The sequence below is a fragment of the Pan troglodytes genome, chromosome 7 (genome assembly GCF_028858775.2).
Source record: "Pan troglodytes isolate AG18354 chromosome 7, NHGRI_mPanTro3-v2.0_pri, whole genome shotgun sequence".
Classification (NCBI taxonomy): domain Eukaryota; kingdom Metazoa; phylum Chordata; class Mammalia; order Primates; family Hominidae; genus Pan; species Pan troglodytes.
The window spans coordinates 109519388-109535845 of record NC_072405.2 but is presented as its reverse complement, the minus strand read 5'-3'; the positions used below and the strand labels follow the sequence as shown (position 1 = coordinate 109535845).

The 16458-nt window shown below is 35.7% G+C and overlaps 1 protein-coding gene across 18 annotated transcripts in view; it reads right to left on the bottom strand.

The window, feature by feature from the left end:
- The window catches only part of VPS13B (vacuolar protein sorting 13 homolog B), an 861798-nt gene that overhangs the window by 592810 nt on the left and 252530 nt on the right, over positions 1 to 16458 (bottom strand). For all 18 annotated transcript variants that reach the window (XM_054657406.2, XM_063816458.1, XM_024345440.3 and 15 more), the window contains 2 exons: positions 10293 to 10427; positions 9371 to 9544 (listed from right to left, as the gene is read on the bottom strand). In XM_054657406.2, the coding sequence (XP_054513381.1) occupies positions 9371 to 9544; positions 10293 to 10427 (309 nt within the window). The remainder of the gene's footprint in view (positions 1 to 9370; positions 9545 to 10292; positions 10428 to 16458) is intronic.

The window sequence follows — 16458 nt, the reverse complement described above, 5'->3', positions numbered from 1 at the left end:
TCCTTCCTGGATGACAGAGTGAGATTCTATCTCAAAAAAATAGTAAAGAAAAAAAGAAACCAATACTCAGAAAGGTTTACTTGCTTAAAGTAACATAATTTATAATGGATGAAGCTGAACCCAAAAAATAAGCCTTTATATCATTCATTAATTCAGCTGTAGTTGTTTATATGCTTACTCCTCATTAGAAGTTGATTCACTGTAGAGACTTTGATGCATCGTTATAGTTCTACACACAAAAAATAGGCAATAAATACTTGTTAGATGAATAAATGAATGATTATGCTAAAAAAGTAGAGCAATAAAAATAGGAGAATGGCAAAGAAATACTGCAAGGTGGTGCTTTAATAAAGATAAATTTGAAAATCAACTAACACAAAGTAATTTCATGATCTGAAAAAAGAAAAAATATTTTAAACATATACATATGCTTTGTTTTGTGTAAACATTTAAATATACACCTGTATTTAAATATCTATAAATTCCTTTAGTTACTATCCTAGCTAGAACTTGACATTTCTAGTACTTGAAAATATTGTTTTTACAATAAGATATTTATTAAACTTTTTGGGGAAAAAAATTAAAATGCATATGGCAAATAGTTTACCACACCTTTCGTCTTGTGTGTGTATGTGTTTGCATCTCTTAACGGGAAAAAATATCAATATATTTTAGGAAATTAGTAGGATAAAAAAATTCTCTGCACTACAAATGCAACATTTTCAAAAGGCAATGTCCTTACAATTATCATAATCCTTTAGAAATTGTTTGCATTATGATTAAAAAGTACTTTGTTCCTATGTTCCCACAACTAGTTCGTATGGTAAAGAAATCAGTAAACTTACTTTTATGCGTAACATCTTTAACATTTGCTCCCCTTTCTGGGCTTGTGATTAAATGTAACATTTTGAAATCCCAAAGTTCTGAGAAAAGCATAAATCCTTGTCTCACAGCTGCTGTTTGACTGTGGAAACACATGCATTTTCTTTTCAAGCATCTACCATCAAAACTCCCAAAGGGCTTGGACTGGAGAACACCTGCATCTCTTCATTTAGTTCCAATAACAGAGCCTAAACTCCAAAATTACAAAAATAGACGCTCTGTTCAGCTGTAGTTACATTTTGCCCCTAATTCCCGTGAACAAAAATGCTAGGAGCATGAAATCATTCAGGCAAGCTCTGTCATCAAGAGGATAAGATTTTTTGCACCAGAAGCCCAGTGGGAACGTGATAGAAAACTGGCAACAATTACAGATAAAGTACATAGTAACGTCCTCAGGGAGGAAAGAGGAAATGTAACAAGATAGATGGGTATAATTTTTACACATTTATGCCCAAACCACAAATGTGAATTGTCTTTAATTGCTACAATATATAAGCATTCTTACTCATATGTTCTGTCAAAAATACTAAACATATAACTTCAAGGCAATTCACTTATTTCTACATTAGGAGCAGAATTTTTTGAAACCAAAAAAGACATTCCCTACAAATTAAAACTTACAATATAAAATACTGTCTCCATTTTTAAAACTCCTAAACAATATATTCTAACCAACAACTCCAAATGGTGAACCAAAAGAGTGTGTCTGTTTGCTGGTACGTTTTAATCAAGACAAAGAACTACCTCCCAATGTAACAGTTAATTTACAGAGATTAGAGTTGTAATTGTGGCTTTCCTTTCCAATAACAATGACCAAAAGTTTCCCATGTGCGATGGGTAAAATTTTAAATTATTTTTAATTTATCACAATTTGGTAAAGTTAAAAAATTTATACTACTTAATTCTGAAACAAATTATACAAGATAATAAAAAGACTGGTTTACATTGGCATTACATTTAAAGATATGTTAAGAGGAACACTTATTTTAAATTATTTTAAAATAACATCATAATCACATAAATCTATTTTTCTTACCTTAGTAAAAAACGTTATTTTTAGTTCCATTATATTAAAAGCAAAAATAGCATGTGCATCTGAATTGCACAAGTGACTACAGCTAAGCAGATACTTTAAAAGGTATCATCTTCATTAATGGTGGACCAAAATCAATTAGGTGAAATTTCATAGAAATAAGTATAAAGCTTTCCAAGTAGGTTCATAAACTAATGTAGACATATAAAATATGTAAAAATGTCTTAAGAGTAGTTCGTGTGAAAGAGATCCATGGTTTCCAAGTAGCATACAAGCTCAAGACAAATAGCAACTGAATAGAAGTTCCCTATACAAATCTGAGAAGTATATATATTGTACTTTGTGGTATGTGGAAGACTGTGTTAAATTTTGGAGTTAACATTTTAAAGAAGATATTTTCAAACATGTAGTGGAAGTAGTCAGTTTGACAATCTGAAGACAAATCATATAGAAAATTACTGAAATAAATTTATGATGTTTTGCCTAGGATATTTAATTGGTGGAGTGGTGGAGGCTTTTGTAAAACATCAACCATGTGCAGGGAAGAAAGAAGGCAGAATCAAGGTAGTGCTGAAATTGACAGTATTAAGAGGGAAATAGTGCCATTATTAACTGAAAGAGTGAATAATGAAGTATGAAATAGGGAATAAAAAATTATACTGAGTTTAGTTTTGAATGTGTTAGGCACCACTAAAATATCCAAAGAAAATATTTAAGAAGCAGCTGAAATTTGCAGTCCAGATCTCAAAAGAAAAAAAAATGGACAGAAAGATATAAACTTATGGTTGGTTGCTGAAAACAGATGTATTGATTAGATCATTCAGATACAAAGACAGGGTCAATAACATAATCTTGGTAACAACCTACATTTAAGGAACAGAAGAAAGAAACATCTTCGAGGAGGGGAACAAAGCAAGGAAAACCAAGAAACGACATTGTTCTGGTGTCAAGAATTGTTAGGGACCTAAGATCATACACTACCACAGTTTCATGAAGGCTGCAGAAGACAAGGATCCCAAGTCACAGATAAGGACTTTATTACTTATCGCACAGGAAGCAACACCAGTATCAACATATTTGCATCAGTTCCCTTTGCCCACAAGTCTCACAGAGGTGATGGTGTGCACGTTTGTTCAGATGGCTGCCTGTACATGCAGTGAATTACATAACAGGAGATGAACCCTAAGTTAAGGAACCAAATGTTTTATAACAGGAAGCATGCTTTCTCTTTGCTCCAGAATGAGACATGATACTTGTCTTCCAAGGCTGTTCACTATAAGAACATCTTTGAATAGACAGTCCAGAACAAAGGGCAGTCAGTGCCTCCATTCGCAAGAAGTGCAAAAACAAAAAAGACCTATCGATCAGCGGTCCCCAACCCCTGGGCCATGGACCTGTACTAGTCCGTGGCCTGTTAGGAACTGGGCCACACAGCAGGAGGTGAGGAGTGGGCAGGCAAGCAAGAATTATTGCCTGAGCTCTGCCTCCTGTCAGATCAGCAGCAGCATTAGATGCTCATAGGAGCACAAAGCCTGTTGTGAAATGTGCACGCGAGGGATCTAGCTTGCACATTCCTTATGACAATCTAATGCCTGATGATCTGAGTTGGAAGAGTGTTATCTGGAAACCATCCCCCACCACCCAAGTCCATTGAAAAATTGTCTTCCATGAAGCAGGTCCCTGGCGCCAAAACAGTTGAGGACCACTGCTATAGAGACTTGTCTCTGAACATCTAGAAGCCAAAAGAGACTAAGGATTGAATAGAAAGGGTATGATCAACCATAGCAGTAAATGCTGGAGACTAAAGAGGATGAATACCAAATGAAAGGAAGGGGGGAAAAAAGCTAAGAAAGGTAAGATAATATGTGTTGTCAGGTATATTTCAGGCTGATATATTATTTCATGTCATTTATAAGAATAAAATCAGACCAGGAAATGGGAGGTATAGTCCAGTGAATAAATAATCTAATAGTAATTAGAACTGTCTTACAGAGAAAGATATTGGTAGATATTTTCTCTAGTGGTAGATATATGCAGAAGGAAAAGGAAGAGGAGGAAGAAACAGAAATAGAGAAAAGAAAAGGCGGCTAACATGTATCAAGAACTGATTATTTATCTGTCAAATTTATACCCTTGAACATCTGTCATAAATGTTCATTCATTTATTCATTCATTCAACAAATGATTTCTCATGCATTCTTTGTGCATTCATCAATGATAGGCCCTGGAGATAAAATGGTAAGCAACCAGTGATTAATTCTGCCCTCATGGAACTTACTGTCAAGTGGTAAGGACATATATAAATATACACCGTCTTAACAGCTATGAAAGAATGTAAGAGAGGTACTTAATTAAATTGAGTGGCTTGGGAGGGAGTAGGGAAAAGGCAGAGTCACAGAAGGCTTCCTTGGAGAAACAGTAGTTGAGCTGAGATCTTGAGACTAAGCTGGAAATAAACAGGAATAAAAAGGGTAAGGATGGTTGTGAGAATCCTAGACAGAAAAAAACAGTATATGTAAATACATAACCACCACAGAGAACATCAAAAAAGGCCAGCAGAGCCAGAGCAAAGAGAGAGCAGGAGACATGTAAATAGAACTCCTAACACTGGCTTAGAAATTGAAATGATGGGCCTGGTGCGATGGCTTACGCCTGTAATCCCAGGACTTTGGAAGGCAGAGGCAGGTGGATCACGAGGTCAGGAGATCGAGACCTTCCTGGCTAACACAGTGAAACCCTGTCTCTACTAAAAATACAAAAAATTAGCCGGGCATGGTAACAGGTGCCTGTAGTCCCAGCTACTTGGGAGGCTGAGGCAGGAGAATGGCATGAACCTGGGAGGCGGAGGTTGCAGTGAGCCAAGATCGCGCCACTGCTCTCCAGCCTGGGCGACAGTACGAGACTCCATATCAAAAGAAAAAACAGAAATTGAAATGATGGGCCTAAATTCTTTTGATTCTAAGCTGATAGAATTCATGGTCATTTTATATTCCTAAATAGCAGACACTCCAAAATTTATTTACACATTAATACCATGATTAACAAAGACTCAGAACTCTTTAGCAAGCAGAACCTGCTATGAATCATAGGCAAAATATAGCATAAGAAGAGCCAAAGTCTATATTAAAAAGACAAGGGAGTCTGGGCACAGTGGCTCATGCCTGTAATCTCAGCACTTTGGGAGGCCAAGGCGGGTGGATTACGTGAGGCCAGGAGCTCAAGAGCAGCCTGACCAGCATGATGAAACCCCATCTCTACTAAAAATACAAAAATTAGCCAGGTGTGGTGGTGCGCCTCTGTAAGGCATGAGAATCATTTGAACCCAGGAAGCGGAGGTTGCAGTGAGCTGAGATCGCGCCCACTGCACTCCAGCCTGGGCAACGTTCTGTCTAAAAAATAATAATAATAAAAAATAAGGGAAGAAAATATTTAGAACCTCATTTTTATTTTTATTTATTTTTGAGACAGGGTTGCGTTCTGTCACCCAGGCTACAGTGCAGTACGTGATCTTGGCTCACCGCAACCTCTGCCTCCCAGGCTCAAGTGATGCTTCCACCTCAGCCCTCCCAAAGTGCTGGGATTACAGGGATGAGCCACTGCACCTGGCAGAACCTATTTTTAAATGTTTTAATTATGTCAGTTATAGTCACCAAGTGCTTCTACCTACGAAGGAACCAGAGAAGCATCTATTTCTCTATGTGACCTGTTGTATCTACACAAACCTAAGAAATGTGTCATTAAATGGTTCCCCTGAAAAATAACCATAAATACAGAATGTGTGCTGGCATACTGTATTCTAATAAGAGCCTTCAGCTCCTTTGCTGTTAATCAGAGTTAGTCAAGTGCAGAATGCAATCAAGGAAGGAAGTGGGAAAAGTGTAAAGGGAATTGCTGAGACTTCAAAGACAAAGAAATGCTGTAAGATCATGACAGTGTGGCTCTTTTGACAGTGCTTAATATAAAGTAAAAAAGGAGATCCGTTACGTTAGGAACTTTTAAGACTGAAGGATACAGTGTTTAGTGAGGTGGATTATAAGGTTAAAAGAGAAAATGATAAACAGCCCAACACCCAACATGGTGGGAAAATGTTGTATAGTTAGAAGTTCCAAGTTCTAGTTCAAAGACTGACTTGCTAGGCAATTGGACAAGTCATTGAACTTCTAGGCATCTATTTCCTCCTCTGCAAGACACAAATAATATTTTCTCTGCCTAAAACAGTTTTGATTTGTAAGCAAATAAAACAATTTACACAAATGTGACATTTTAATTGTAAAGTACTGTTTTTATAATGAGTTTTACTAATACCATTAATATTTCTCTCTGTCATAATTCCAAATCCCCATTAATAAAGCTGTCCATTCCCTCACATTCTCAAATCACAGTCAAAAGGCTGCCTAAGTAATAAGCTCCTCTCAAAACTCACTTCCTAATTGACTTTTACGTAACATCTGCAACATTTGCTGGTCCCGTTTAACCACCCATCCCCCTCAATTTGAGAGTATATGCACAAGGGCAGCTGTCTTCCACACATCATGCCATGACCCAAAAAAAGCCAGTTAGTATGATCATCATTCAAATTCTATAAGACCATGGGAAAAGTTCATTAACAACCTCACCGGGACATCTATCTGTTTTTGAAAACACAAGCAGAGACCACTCATGATTCCCTTTAACTGTTCACCTAAAAGATTTAACCACCTAACATCTTTTTCTTCCCTTAAGCCTCCAGAAAGATTCCTGTCTCTATTCCATTAGATACTTCAACTTCAAAAAGCAAAGAAAAGTAAATGTAATCATCAGTTACTTGCTTATTCATTCAATAAGTATTTATTGTTAGCTTATGTGCCAGGTATTGGTCTAGATGCTGGGAATACAGTAGTGACCAAAAAGAGACAAAACGTCCTGCCCAAATGAAGCATAAAATTCTAATAGCAGGGGAAACAATCAACAATATAAATCAGTAACATATATAGTATGGTAGATTCTGATAAGTACTAAGGAAAACTAAAGGAGTGTAGAAAAATAAGTAAGAAGTGTCAATATGTGTGTAGGAGACAGAGAGAGAAATTTAGATACAGTGGTCAGGAAAGTAGTTGCTGAAAGTATAATATTTTTGTAAAGTCTTGAAGGACTGTTAAGGAATTTTGATTTTTTCATTTAAGATTTACTTATGACTTGTCTATAACATCAATCATACTCACATATATACATATACACCCAAATTAAATCTTGTTACAAGAACATAAGATTAATTCAAATTATTTTAAAACTGGCATAAAAATAGTACTTATGAGCTCTCTAAACCATATCATAAATACCTAAGCCATGAATGTGGGTGGCAGTTGTAAGGTGGATGAAAAATTTAAATTTAAAAATACCATAAATAAACTATGTGAATGTAGTTTTAAGTTAAAATATATTACATTTTAGGTTCAAAACATACCCAAAGGAATATTTTCAAAGCATTAAATACATGATCACATTAAAATTTTACACACAAATCCATAAACATACTACTATCCATAACACTAATGTTGCAGATTAGGTGAATTTCCTTAACAGCAAGAAAAAATTAAAACTTTATAAATATTATAGGTGTCACAGATAATTTTTCTTATACCACTTTACTTTTAGAGCTATATAAAAAGTTAAAAACAAAAATAAAATTTTGTGACCCTAGAAATGCATTTAAATTATAAAAGATAATATATTGTTGAAGAACAGATTATTTAAATATGCTCAACTTATTAATTTATTTTCATTGTATATATGGTAAAACAAATATTAGGAGTTCCTGTCCAACTCAAGAACAAGTGGCAAGATTCTAGAAAGATTAATCTCTTCTTAGGTATCAAAATTGTAACTGAATGGTCTGGTCATTTTAGTATCATCTTAAGTTTATTATTTGAAAACAAAAATTACTATATGAGTAATTCTATAAAGAAGTTTACTAAACAATATATTTAAGGAACATGATTAAATAGGCATTAACAAAGTCATGATATTTATCCACCAATTCCTTCTTCCTATAACCATGTTAGACAAACCACATAGGCCAAATCTGGCCCACTTCCTGCTTTTATAAATAAAGCTTTATTGAAACACAGTCACGTCCATTCATTTAAGTCTTGTCTGTAGCTATTTTTGTGCTAAAACAGCAGAAACAGTTGAGACAGAGACTGTATGGGCCATAAACCCTAAAATATTAGCTGTCAGGCCCTTTAAGAAAGTATTTACCAATCCCTGTCTTAAAAGATTGGTAAAATCTTTTCTCTATAGGGACAACCCTACTTTGGATCTGGGAGCCATCCTCTGATCATTCATTCTTTATGGTTCTGTACCCATTCTTACCAGGCTGAAATCTTATTTTTGAGGTGTGCTGTCCTTAGAAGCATGCTGACAGACAGCATCCTTAGACTCACCTTTCAAATACTAATTTCCAGTTTTCAATGTGGATACCACTCAACTGCAAATATTATCATAATATACTCGTCTTTCAAATGTTTTGTGTCCCTGTATATATTCATTTGTGCACTGCTTTATTCAATATTCACCTCTACATAGTCTCTGCTCAGTTAGTTGCAGATCTTTTCATAGTTTCTACTTGAACATACTAGTGCTGAACATACTTTCTATAAGCTACAGTACTTGTTGAATAATGTTAATGAAGCTCTACTCTAAAGCAGCTATTTGAAACTACTCACTGGCCAGTTACTTCTAGAGAGAAAATGTGGACCACGTATCTTTTAAAACAAATGTCTATATTACTATCACATTGCTAGCTTCATTGACTGAACACCCTGACTTTGCTAACCACATACTGGCTAAGTGAATTCATGGCTGATAGTGATCTCTACCTATCATACATTTTTCTTTTCTCAGTCTTCATTGATCCTTCTGATACCTTCTCTCAACATGAGAGGTATAGCTCTGCTATTACAGTGTTGAATAAAATGAAATTGATTCTATTCAAAGTGCTACCAGAAAAAAATAAAACTCTAAGAAATGAGATAATGACCTCTGAGATTTTCTTCTCAGTTCTACCATCATATCTTTTCATTCCTAAAAAATTACAGAAGGTAAAAACACCAATTTACACATGACAAACTTGGGTTACAAAGTGCTACTATCTCAAGAAAATATGCATTATAATGATATGCTATATTTTAAAACTCAGTTGTTCCTTATATATACGAATCTGAAGTTAACCACTATACACACAGCTAAATTCTCTCATATAAATAAAATCATTATTATTTATAAACACATTTCAATTAACAAAAGTGATACAAAAATTCTTCATTTGAATTTTGAAAAAGCACAACTGCAGAGTAAGCCAATTGACAAAAATAGCTAAAAAAAAAAAAAAAAAAAAAAAATACCAATTTTAAAAGCCTTTCTGGAAAAAAAAAAAAAAAAAGCAAAACAAGGGAATAATGATAGGTTTGTACTTACCGGAATTGTGGCAGTAGTCAATATATTGTGGAACTTGGATTGTGAAGGCCATCAAATCTGGAGCTAAGAGAGACTCTGGCTTTCTACTCTCATTGAGCCACTTGGTGCTATGAAGGTCTTTAGTGTCAGAAGGACCCTGAAGCAAGGGAATCAACTTCTCTTTTCCACTATCAACTGAAAAGAAATATTTATAAAACAATAATAAAAATAAAACATGAGTCACTTGAGAATGTTTGATTTTAAAATATACTAACACCATAATATAACATTTCAACTTTATTTGATAATATTAGCTATACATTTAATTATACTGAGTCTCATAAAATGTAAAGCATTTTTAACTCTTAAGTTTTCATATTTGCTAATGAATGCAGAACATGTCCAGAAAAGTTTATAAAAGGAAACAACTAAACACACTGTCTTCTAAAAATTAAATGAAATCTGGACCTTTATAAACTTACCTTAAATTTAGTTTGCACTGAAAAAAATCACAAATGGTTTTTTAAATATATTATGAAATAAAATATTGGTAGGAAGGTAAAGTAATTTACAACCAAAATTTAAAAACAACTGGGTCTCCTATTTAATTATATTACAATAACAACTTTTTAATTTAATTTTAAGTGTCATATTATATACATATATATACACCTCCTATTCCCCCAAAAAGTATAATAAACATTCCTTTAATTTTTCTCCCTCATAACCATTCATAAAACTAAGTATTTTTCCCTAAATAAAAATTTGTTAAAGTCAAGAAGTACCATCCTGGCACAATTAGAAAAATTTCTAAGTAAAAATTTAAAACGTCTGATTCATAGGAACAATGAGTAAATTCTTGTTTCAGTAACGCTCCTTGTAAAATGCAAGGCCAATTCTCCTATACAGGCAATAAAGTTTTACACGGTCCAGCTGCACATACCTGGGGCTTTGGCACAAATTTTTATTGATCCCATGGTCCCAGAGGCACATTTGACCAATGATGTGCTGCAGTACTTCAATTCAACATTCTGGATTGAGCCCTCAAGAGTTGGCAGGGGATTCTTAGATTTCACACCTAATAAAAGAAAACTGCAAATGTACTAGCCGATTGAATTTAAATAATTTTTATACTCCTTCACCAAGGCATTTAAACTTAATTATACTTTAACTGTCTACCTCAGATGTTCTTACAGTATTTGTGTTAGGTTTCATAGTTTAGTGTTTCAGAGGTGAAAGGATGCAAATTTAAAATAAATGGGCTGAACTCTCATAACTATACTTATGCATTCAATTCTTGATTAGTCAAGCTCAAGAAATAAAAGTAAATGCACAAATACTTTTTAAAAAAACAAGAAATAGTTTTAAAAATCATATTTGGTTTTAGAAAACAGAATAAGATTTTTCTTTTTGAAACAAATTTAACTTATAAAGTCAAGTTTAATTTAGGTGAAGACTTTCTTTTTTATTTTGTATTTTTTTTTGAGACAGAGTCTCACTCTGTCACCCAGGCTGGAGTGCAGTGGTGCAATCTCAGCTCACTGCAAGCTCTGCCTCCCAGGTTCAAGCAATTCTCCTTCCTCAGCCTCCCTAGTAGTTGGGATTACGGGCGCATTCCACCAGCCTGGCTAATTTTTGTATTTTTAGTAGAGACGCGGTTTCAGCATGTTGGCCAGGCTGGTCTTGAACTCCTGACCTCAGGTGATCCACCCAACTCCGCCTTCCAAAGTGCTAGGATTACAGGCGTGCACCACCAGGCCCGGCCTAGGTGGAGACATTTAAACATAAAACTACCCAAGCAAGGCTGGGCGCAGTGACTCACGCCTGTAATCCCAGCACTTTGGCAGGCCTAGGCAAGCGGATCACGAGGTCAAGAGATCGAGACCATCCTGGTCAACATGGTGAAACCCCGTCTCTACTAAAAAAAAAAAAAAGTACAAAAATTAGCTGGGCGTGGTGGCATGCGCCTGTGGTCCGAGCTGCTCGGGAGGCTGAGGCAGGAGAATCACCTGAACCCGGGAGGCAGAGGTTGCAGTGAGCAGAGGTCGCGCCACTGCACTCCAGCCTAGCGACAGAGAGAGACTCCGTCTCAAAAAAAAAAAAAAAAAAAAAAAAAAAAAAAAAAAACTACCTGAGTAAACAAATTCTCTGAAATATTTTGGTCAGGTGAAATGAGGAAACAGAAACAAAATACAGGTTGAGGATCCCTTATCCAAAATACTTGGGAGCAGAAGTGTCCTGAATTTTGGATTTTGCTGAATTTTGGAATATTTGTATTATATACTTAACAGTAGAGCATCCCCACTCTGAAAATCAAAAATCAAAAGTGCTCCAATGAACATTTCCTTTGAGAGTCATATTGGCTCTGAAAAAGTTTCAGATTTTAGAACATTTCAGATTTTGAATTTTCAGAGTAGGGGGTCACTCAACCTGTAGCTCAAATAGTTCCTGTGTTAAAATACAATAGCTTATAAATAAAATTCACATGCTCTGTATAGATAAAAAGGAAGCAAATAAATTTTTATAAATTAACCAAAAAGTAGATATTAACATCTTTATTATGTACTACTTGCTAAAGGATATAAAAGCATGAAAGGTAATAATTCCCATAAATAAATGGTTGGAAAACTTAATCAAAAGGGAGAACCTCACTTTGATCCTTAAGGGTAGGTGAGAATTATACAGGCAAAGAAACCTTAAGAATATTATACTGACAGTATGGACAACCACCACTAAAATGGTGATGATAGTGATGATGATGATGATAATGACAATTAACTCTAATCAATTAACATTTACTGAGGACTTAAGTATGTGTTATGTACATTATCTCATTCAGTCCTTACAACAGGCCTATATTATAGATATTATTATTATCTTCACTTTACAGATTGAGGATGCAATAGATTAGGGAAGGTAACTAATTTTTGCCCAGAGGACAACAGTTGCTATGTGAAAGATCTAGGGTGTTTAACACAATCCGATCCCATCACAGAAGACTTTATCACTCATTTTGCTAATTATTCATGAAAACCCACCAACGTAATTTTGCTTCTTTTTCCCTTTCCACACTTTGGTTAAATAATTCCATCCTTTATTTTTGAAGCTTCTTTAACTATGTATGAATAATTAAGAAGATCATACACTTTCTATGATAGTTGTATTAAACATTATTCTAAAATCCCTGACTTTAAACTCTAGGGTATTCAAGAAGACTCATAATCTCTCAAAGAAATTATGATTCTGTCGTCCTGAGCTATGGCCCAGAATTCTGCATTTAACAAGCACATTAAATGATTTGCAAATGGTTAGAGAATGTTATCCTGAGAAATACCTTGTCCCAAATCAACCCTTATGATATTGTTTAGCTTTGTGTCCCCACCCAAACCCCATGTTGAATTATAATCCCAAGGTTTTAAGGGAAGAACCAGGTGGGAAGTAACTGGATTATGGGAGCAGTTTCCCTCATGCTGTTCTCATGATAGTGAGGGAGTTCTCACAAGATCTAACGGTTTTTAAAGCATGGCACTTCCTCATTCGTTGGCAATTCTCTCTCCTGTCACCATGTGAAGAAGGTACTTGCTTCCCCTTCGCATTCTGCCATAATTGTAAGTTTCCTGAGCCCTCCCTAGCCATGTGGAACTGTGAGTCAATTAAATGTCTTTCCTTTTTAAATTACCCAGTCTCAGGCAGTTCTTTACAGCAGTATGCGAACGGACTAATACTCGGAGCTATCAATTTGCTAATTTGTATTTTGTCTTTATATAATCGTGTACTGATTTGTTGCTATTTTCCAATATTTGCCACCTGAATTGTGTCCATTTGAAGTGGTATCCATTATCCTCTGAGAAGGAGTTCTAAACCTATGGTCTAGAGCACACTTTAAAGAGTTCATTACACCTATGAAATGGTATCTAAAATGCTGTATATTTATGCATTTTAAAGCATTTTTTAACAGATTCTCAAAATTCATGTCTCAGGAAATTTTAATATCTCAGAAAATTAAATGATGCCAAAAATGCTAATACAATCATCATCATCGTAGTAGTAGTAGTAGTAGTAGTAGTAGTAGTAGTAGTAGTAGTAGTAGTGGTAGCAGCAGCAGCAGCAGCAATAAAAGCAGCAGCAGTAGTATCAATAATAGTAATCATAGCACTTAACATGCACTGAGCACTTACTGAGTGCCATGCATGATGCCTAGTTTATTTCATTTATTCGGCACACACAAAATAATCCTTAGAGCTATTACTATTTTCATTCTATATATATATTTTTAAAAGGATTGGAGAAATAAGGATTTTGCAAAGGCCCAAGTCAGAAAGTGGCAAAGCCTGGATCTCATTTTTCTTTATAACAAAGGATGCTGAGCTACTCTATTTAACATCTACTGTGGTTGCAGGGAGCTATAATCAATAGATAACTTACCCTGTTCCAATCACTATGTTAGATGATGAGAGAGAAACAGAACTTAATAATAGCCTTCCCTCCCCTGGCTCTCAAGCCTTAAGGGTCAAACTCTCATTCAATACCAATTTTTTCAAAAGAAATACAGGAAACCTATATAGTAGTCAGCAAACAAGAGCTACTAAAAGATTCTCTAAAGAGTCGTTGACGGTGTTCAGAACCAAAAATCTGAATTAGTTTCCGGTATATACAAGAGCAAAAGAATATGGATAGACCAAATGAGTTTCTTTAGAATTATTTTATAACACGGCTTCTTTTACAGTTTCCAAAACTTAATACTCTACCTTGAATCATAAATAATAAGTATTTCTTAATATCTCATACATGTTATATATAAGACTCTTATCATAAGTTATCTGAAACATCTTCTGATAACAATCTTGGCCAGGCGCGGTGGCTCATGCCTGTAATCCCAACACTTTGGGAGGCCAAGGCAGGAGGATCACTTGAGGTCAGGAGTTCAAGACCAGCCTGGCCAATGTGGAGAAACCACATCTATACTAAAAGTATAAAAATTAGCCAAGCATGGTGGCAAGCACCTGTAATTCCAGCTAATCAGGAGGCTGAGGCACAAAAATTGCCTGAGCCTGGGAGGTAGAGGTTGCAGTGAGCCGAGATCACACCACTGCACTCCAGTCTGGGCAACGAGCAAGACTCTGTCTCAAAAAAAAAAAAAAAAAAATCTTATATCTTATATACCTATATAAAGCACTTTGATTTAGACAACTACAATCAAGAATACAGTTTGACACTTTTAACTTTACATTTCTCAAGTATTTTAAAATTTGGTTTAACAACTAAAAGAACATAATGTCATAATTTCTCCTTAAGAAAAGTTTTTTATAAAGTAATTTGTTTTTAGTGCTAAAAGCTCAGATTTTTATAAGGAAGGGATTTTTTATATAAAAGTTATATTCATCTCTTGATAGACATTGATATCAAATAGAGAAAAGTAGCTAGTAAAAATAATCGTAGTTTCTTTCCACTCTACCATCAAACTGAAATTATAAAATGCCCCAAATGTGAGCAATAGAAAGGCAGAAAGGAGTACAGTCTTGACATTATACAACTCAGGGCACCACTCACAGGAATACTTCTCTCAGAAACTGTGAAAAGAAATTTACTATTAGGGAAGCAATGTGGTGAAACAAAAAGAGCAAATAAGCTAAAATGTGGCTTCAGATATAGGCAGCATTCTTTACCTTGTAATACAGTGGCTTAAGGCTAGTCACTATTTATTATTGTTACTTAAGGAGGCCAAAATAACTGTAGTTATTGTTCCAGGTGCTTAACTCTGAGAACTTGGCTAAACTTTATACAGAACTTAATTTAGAAAGAGAGTACAATGCTTTTGTAGGATGTAAAGAAAGCTGACATGAGTCAAAAGGACAATCACAAAGATAGTGAAAATACCCACATTTGAAAAAATGCTTTACAAAGTATTCACCTATTCCTTTACTCAAATCCTGTTGTCATAGTCCACTAGAGGAAGGAAAGAGGTATCCCTAAGGTACTGCAATTGACATATAAGTTATACTGCACAGTCAATACAATAATCTAAAAATAATTACCAATTTTTATAATAAAATTAAATATAGAATAATGCACTGTTATTTTCCTCCTCTGTATTAGTCCATCCTCATGCTGCTATAAAGAAATACTCGAGACTGGGTAATTTATAAAGGAAAGAGGTTTAATTGACTCACAGTTCCATGTGGCTGGGAAGGCTTGGGAAACTTACAATCATGATGGAAGGGAAGCAAACACGTTCTTCTTCACAAGGTGGCAGGAGAGAGAAGTGCCAAGCAAAGGGGGAAAAGCCCCTTATAACACCATCAGATCTCCTAAGAACTCACTCACTATCACAAGAACAGCATGAGGGTAACCACCTCCATGATCCAACTACCTCCCACTGGGTCCCTCCCACAACACATGAGGATTATGGGAACTACAATTCAAGATGAGATTTGGGTGGAGACACAGCCAAACCATATCCTTCTACCCTGGCCCCTCCCAAATCCCATGTCCTCATGCTTCAAAACACTCATGCCCTTCCAAAACTCCCCCAAAGTCTTAACTCATTTCAGCATTAACTCAAAACTCCAAGTCCAAAGTCTCATCTGAGACAAAGCAAGTTCCTCCTGCCTATGAGCCTGTAACTTCCTAGATACAATGGGGGTACAGACACTGGGTAAATACATCCATTCCAAATGGGAGAAATTGGCCCAAACAAAGGAGTTACAGCCCATGGAAGTCTAAAATCCAATAGGGCAGTCATTAAATCTTAAAGTTCCAAAATGATCTCCTTTTACTCCATGTCTCACATCCAGATCACACTGTTGCAAGAGATGGGCTCCCACAGCCTTGGGCAGCTCTGTCCCTATGGCTTTGCAGGTTACAACTCCCACTCTTGGCTGCTTTCACAGGCTGGCATTGACTGTCTGCAGCTTCTCCGGCCACATGGTGCAAGATATCAGTGGATCTACAATTCTGGGGTCTGGAGGACAGTGGCCCTCTTCTCACAGCCCAGTAGGCAGTGCCCCAGTAGGGACTCTGTGTGGGGGCTCTGGCCTCACATTTCCCTTCCACACTGCCCTAACAGAGGTTCTCCATGAGGGCTCTGCCCCTGTAGCAGACTTCTGAGT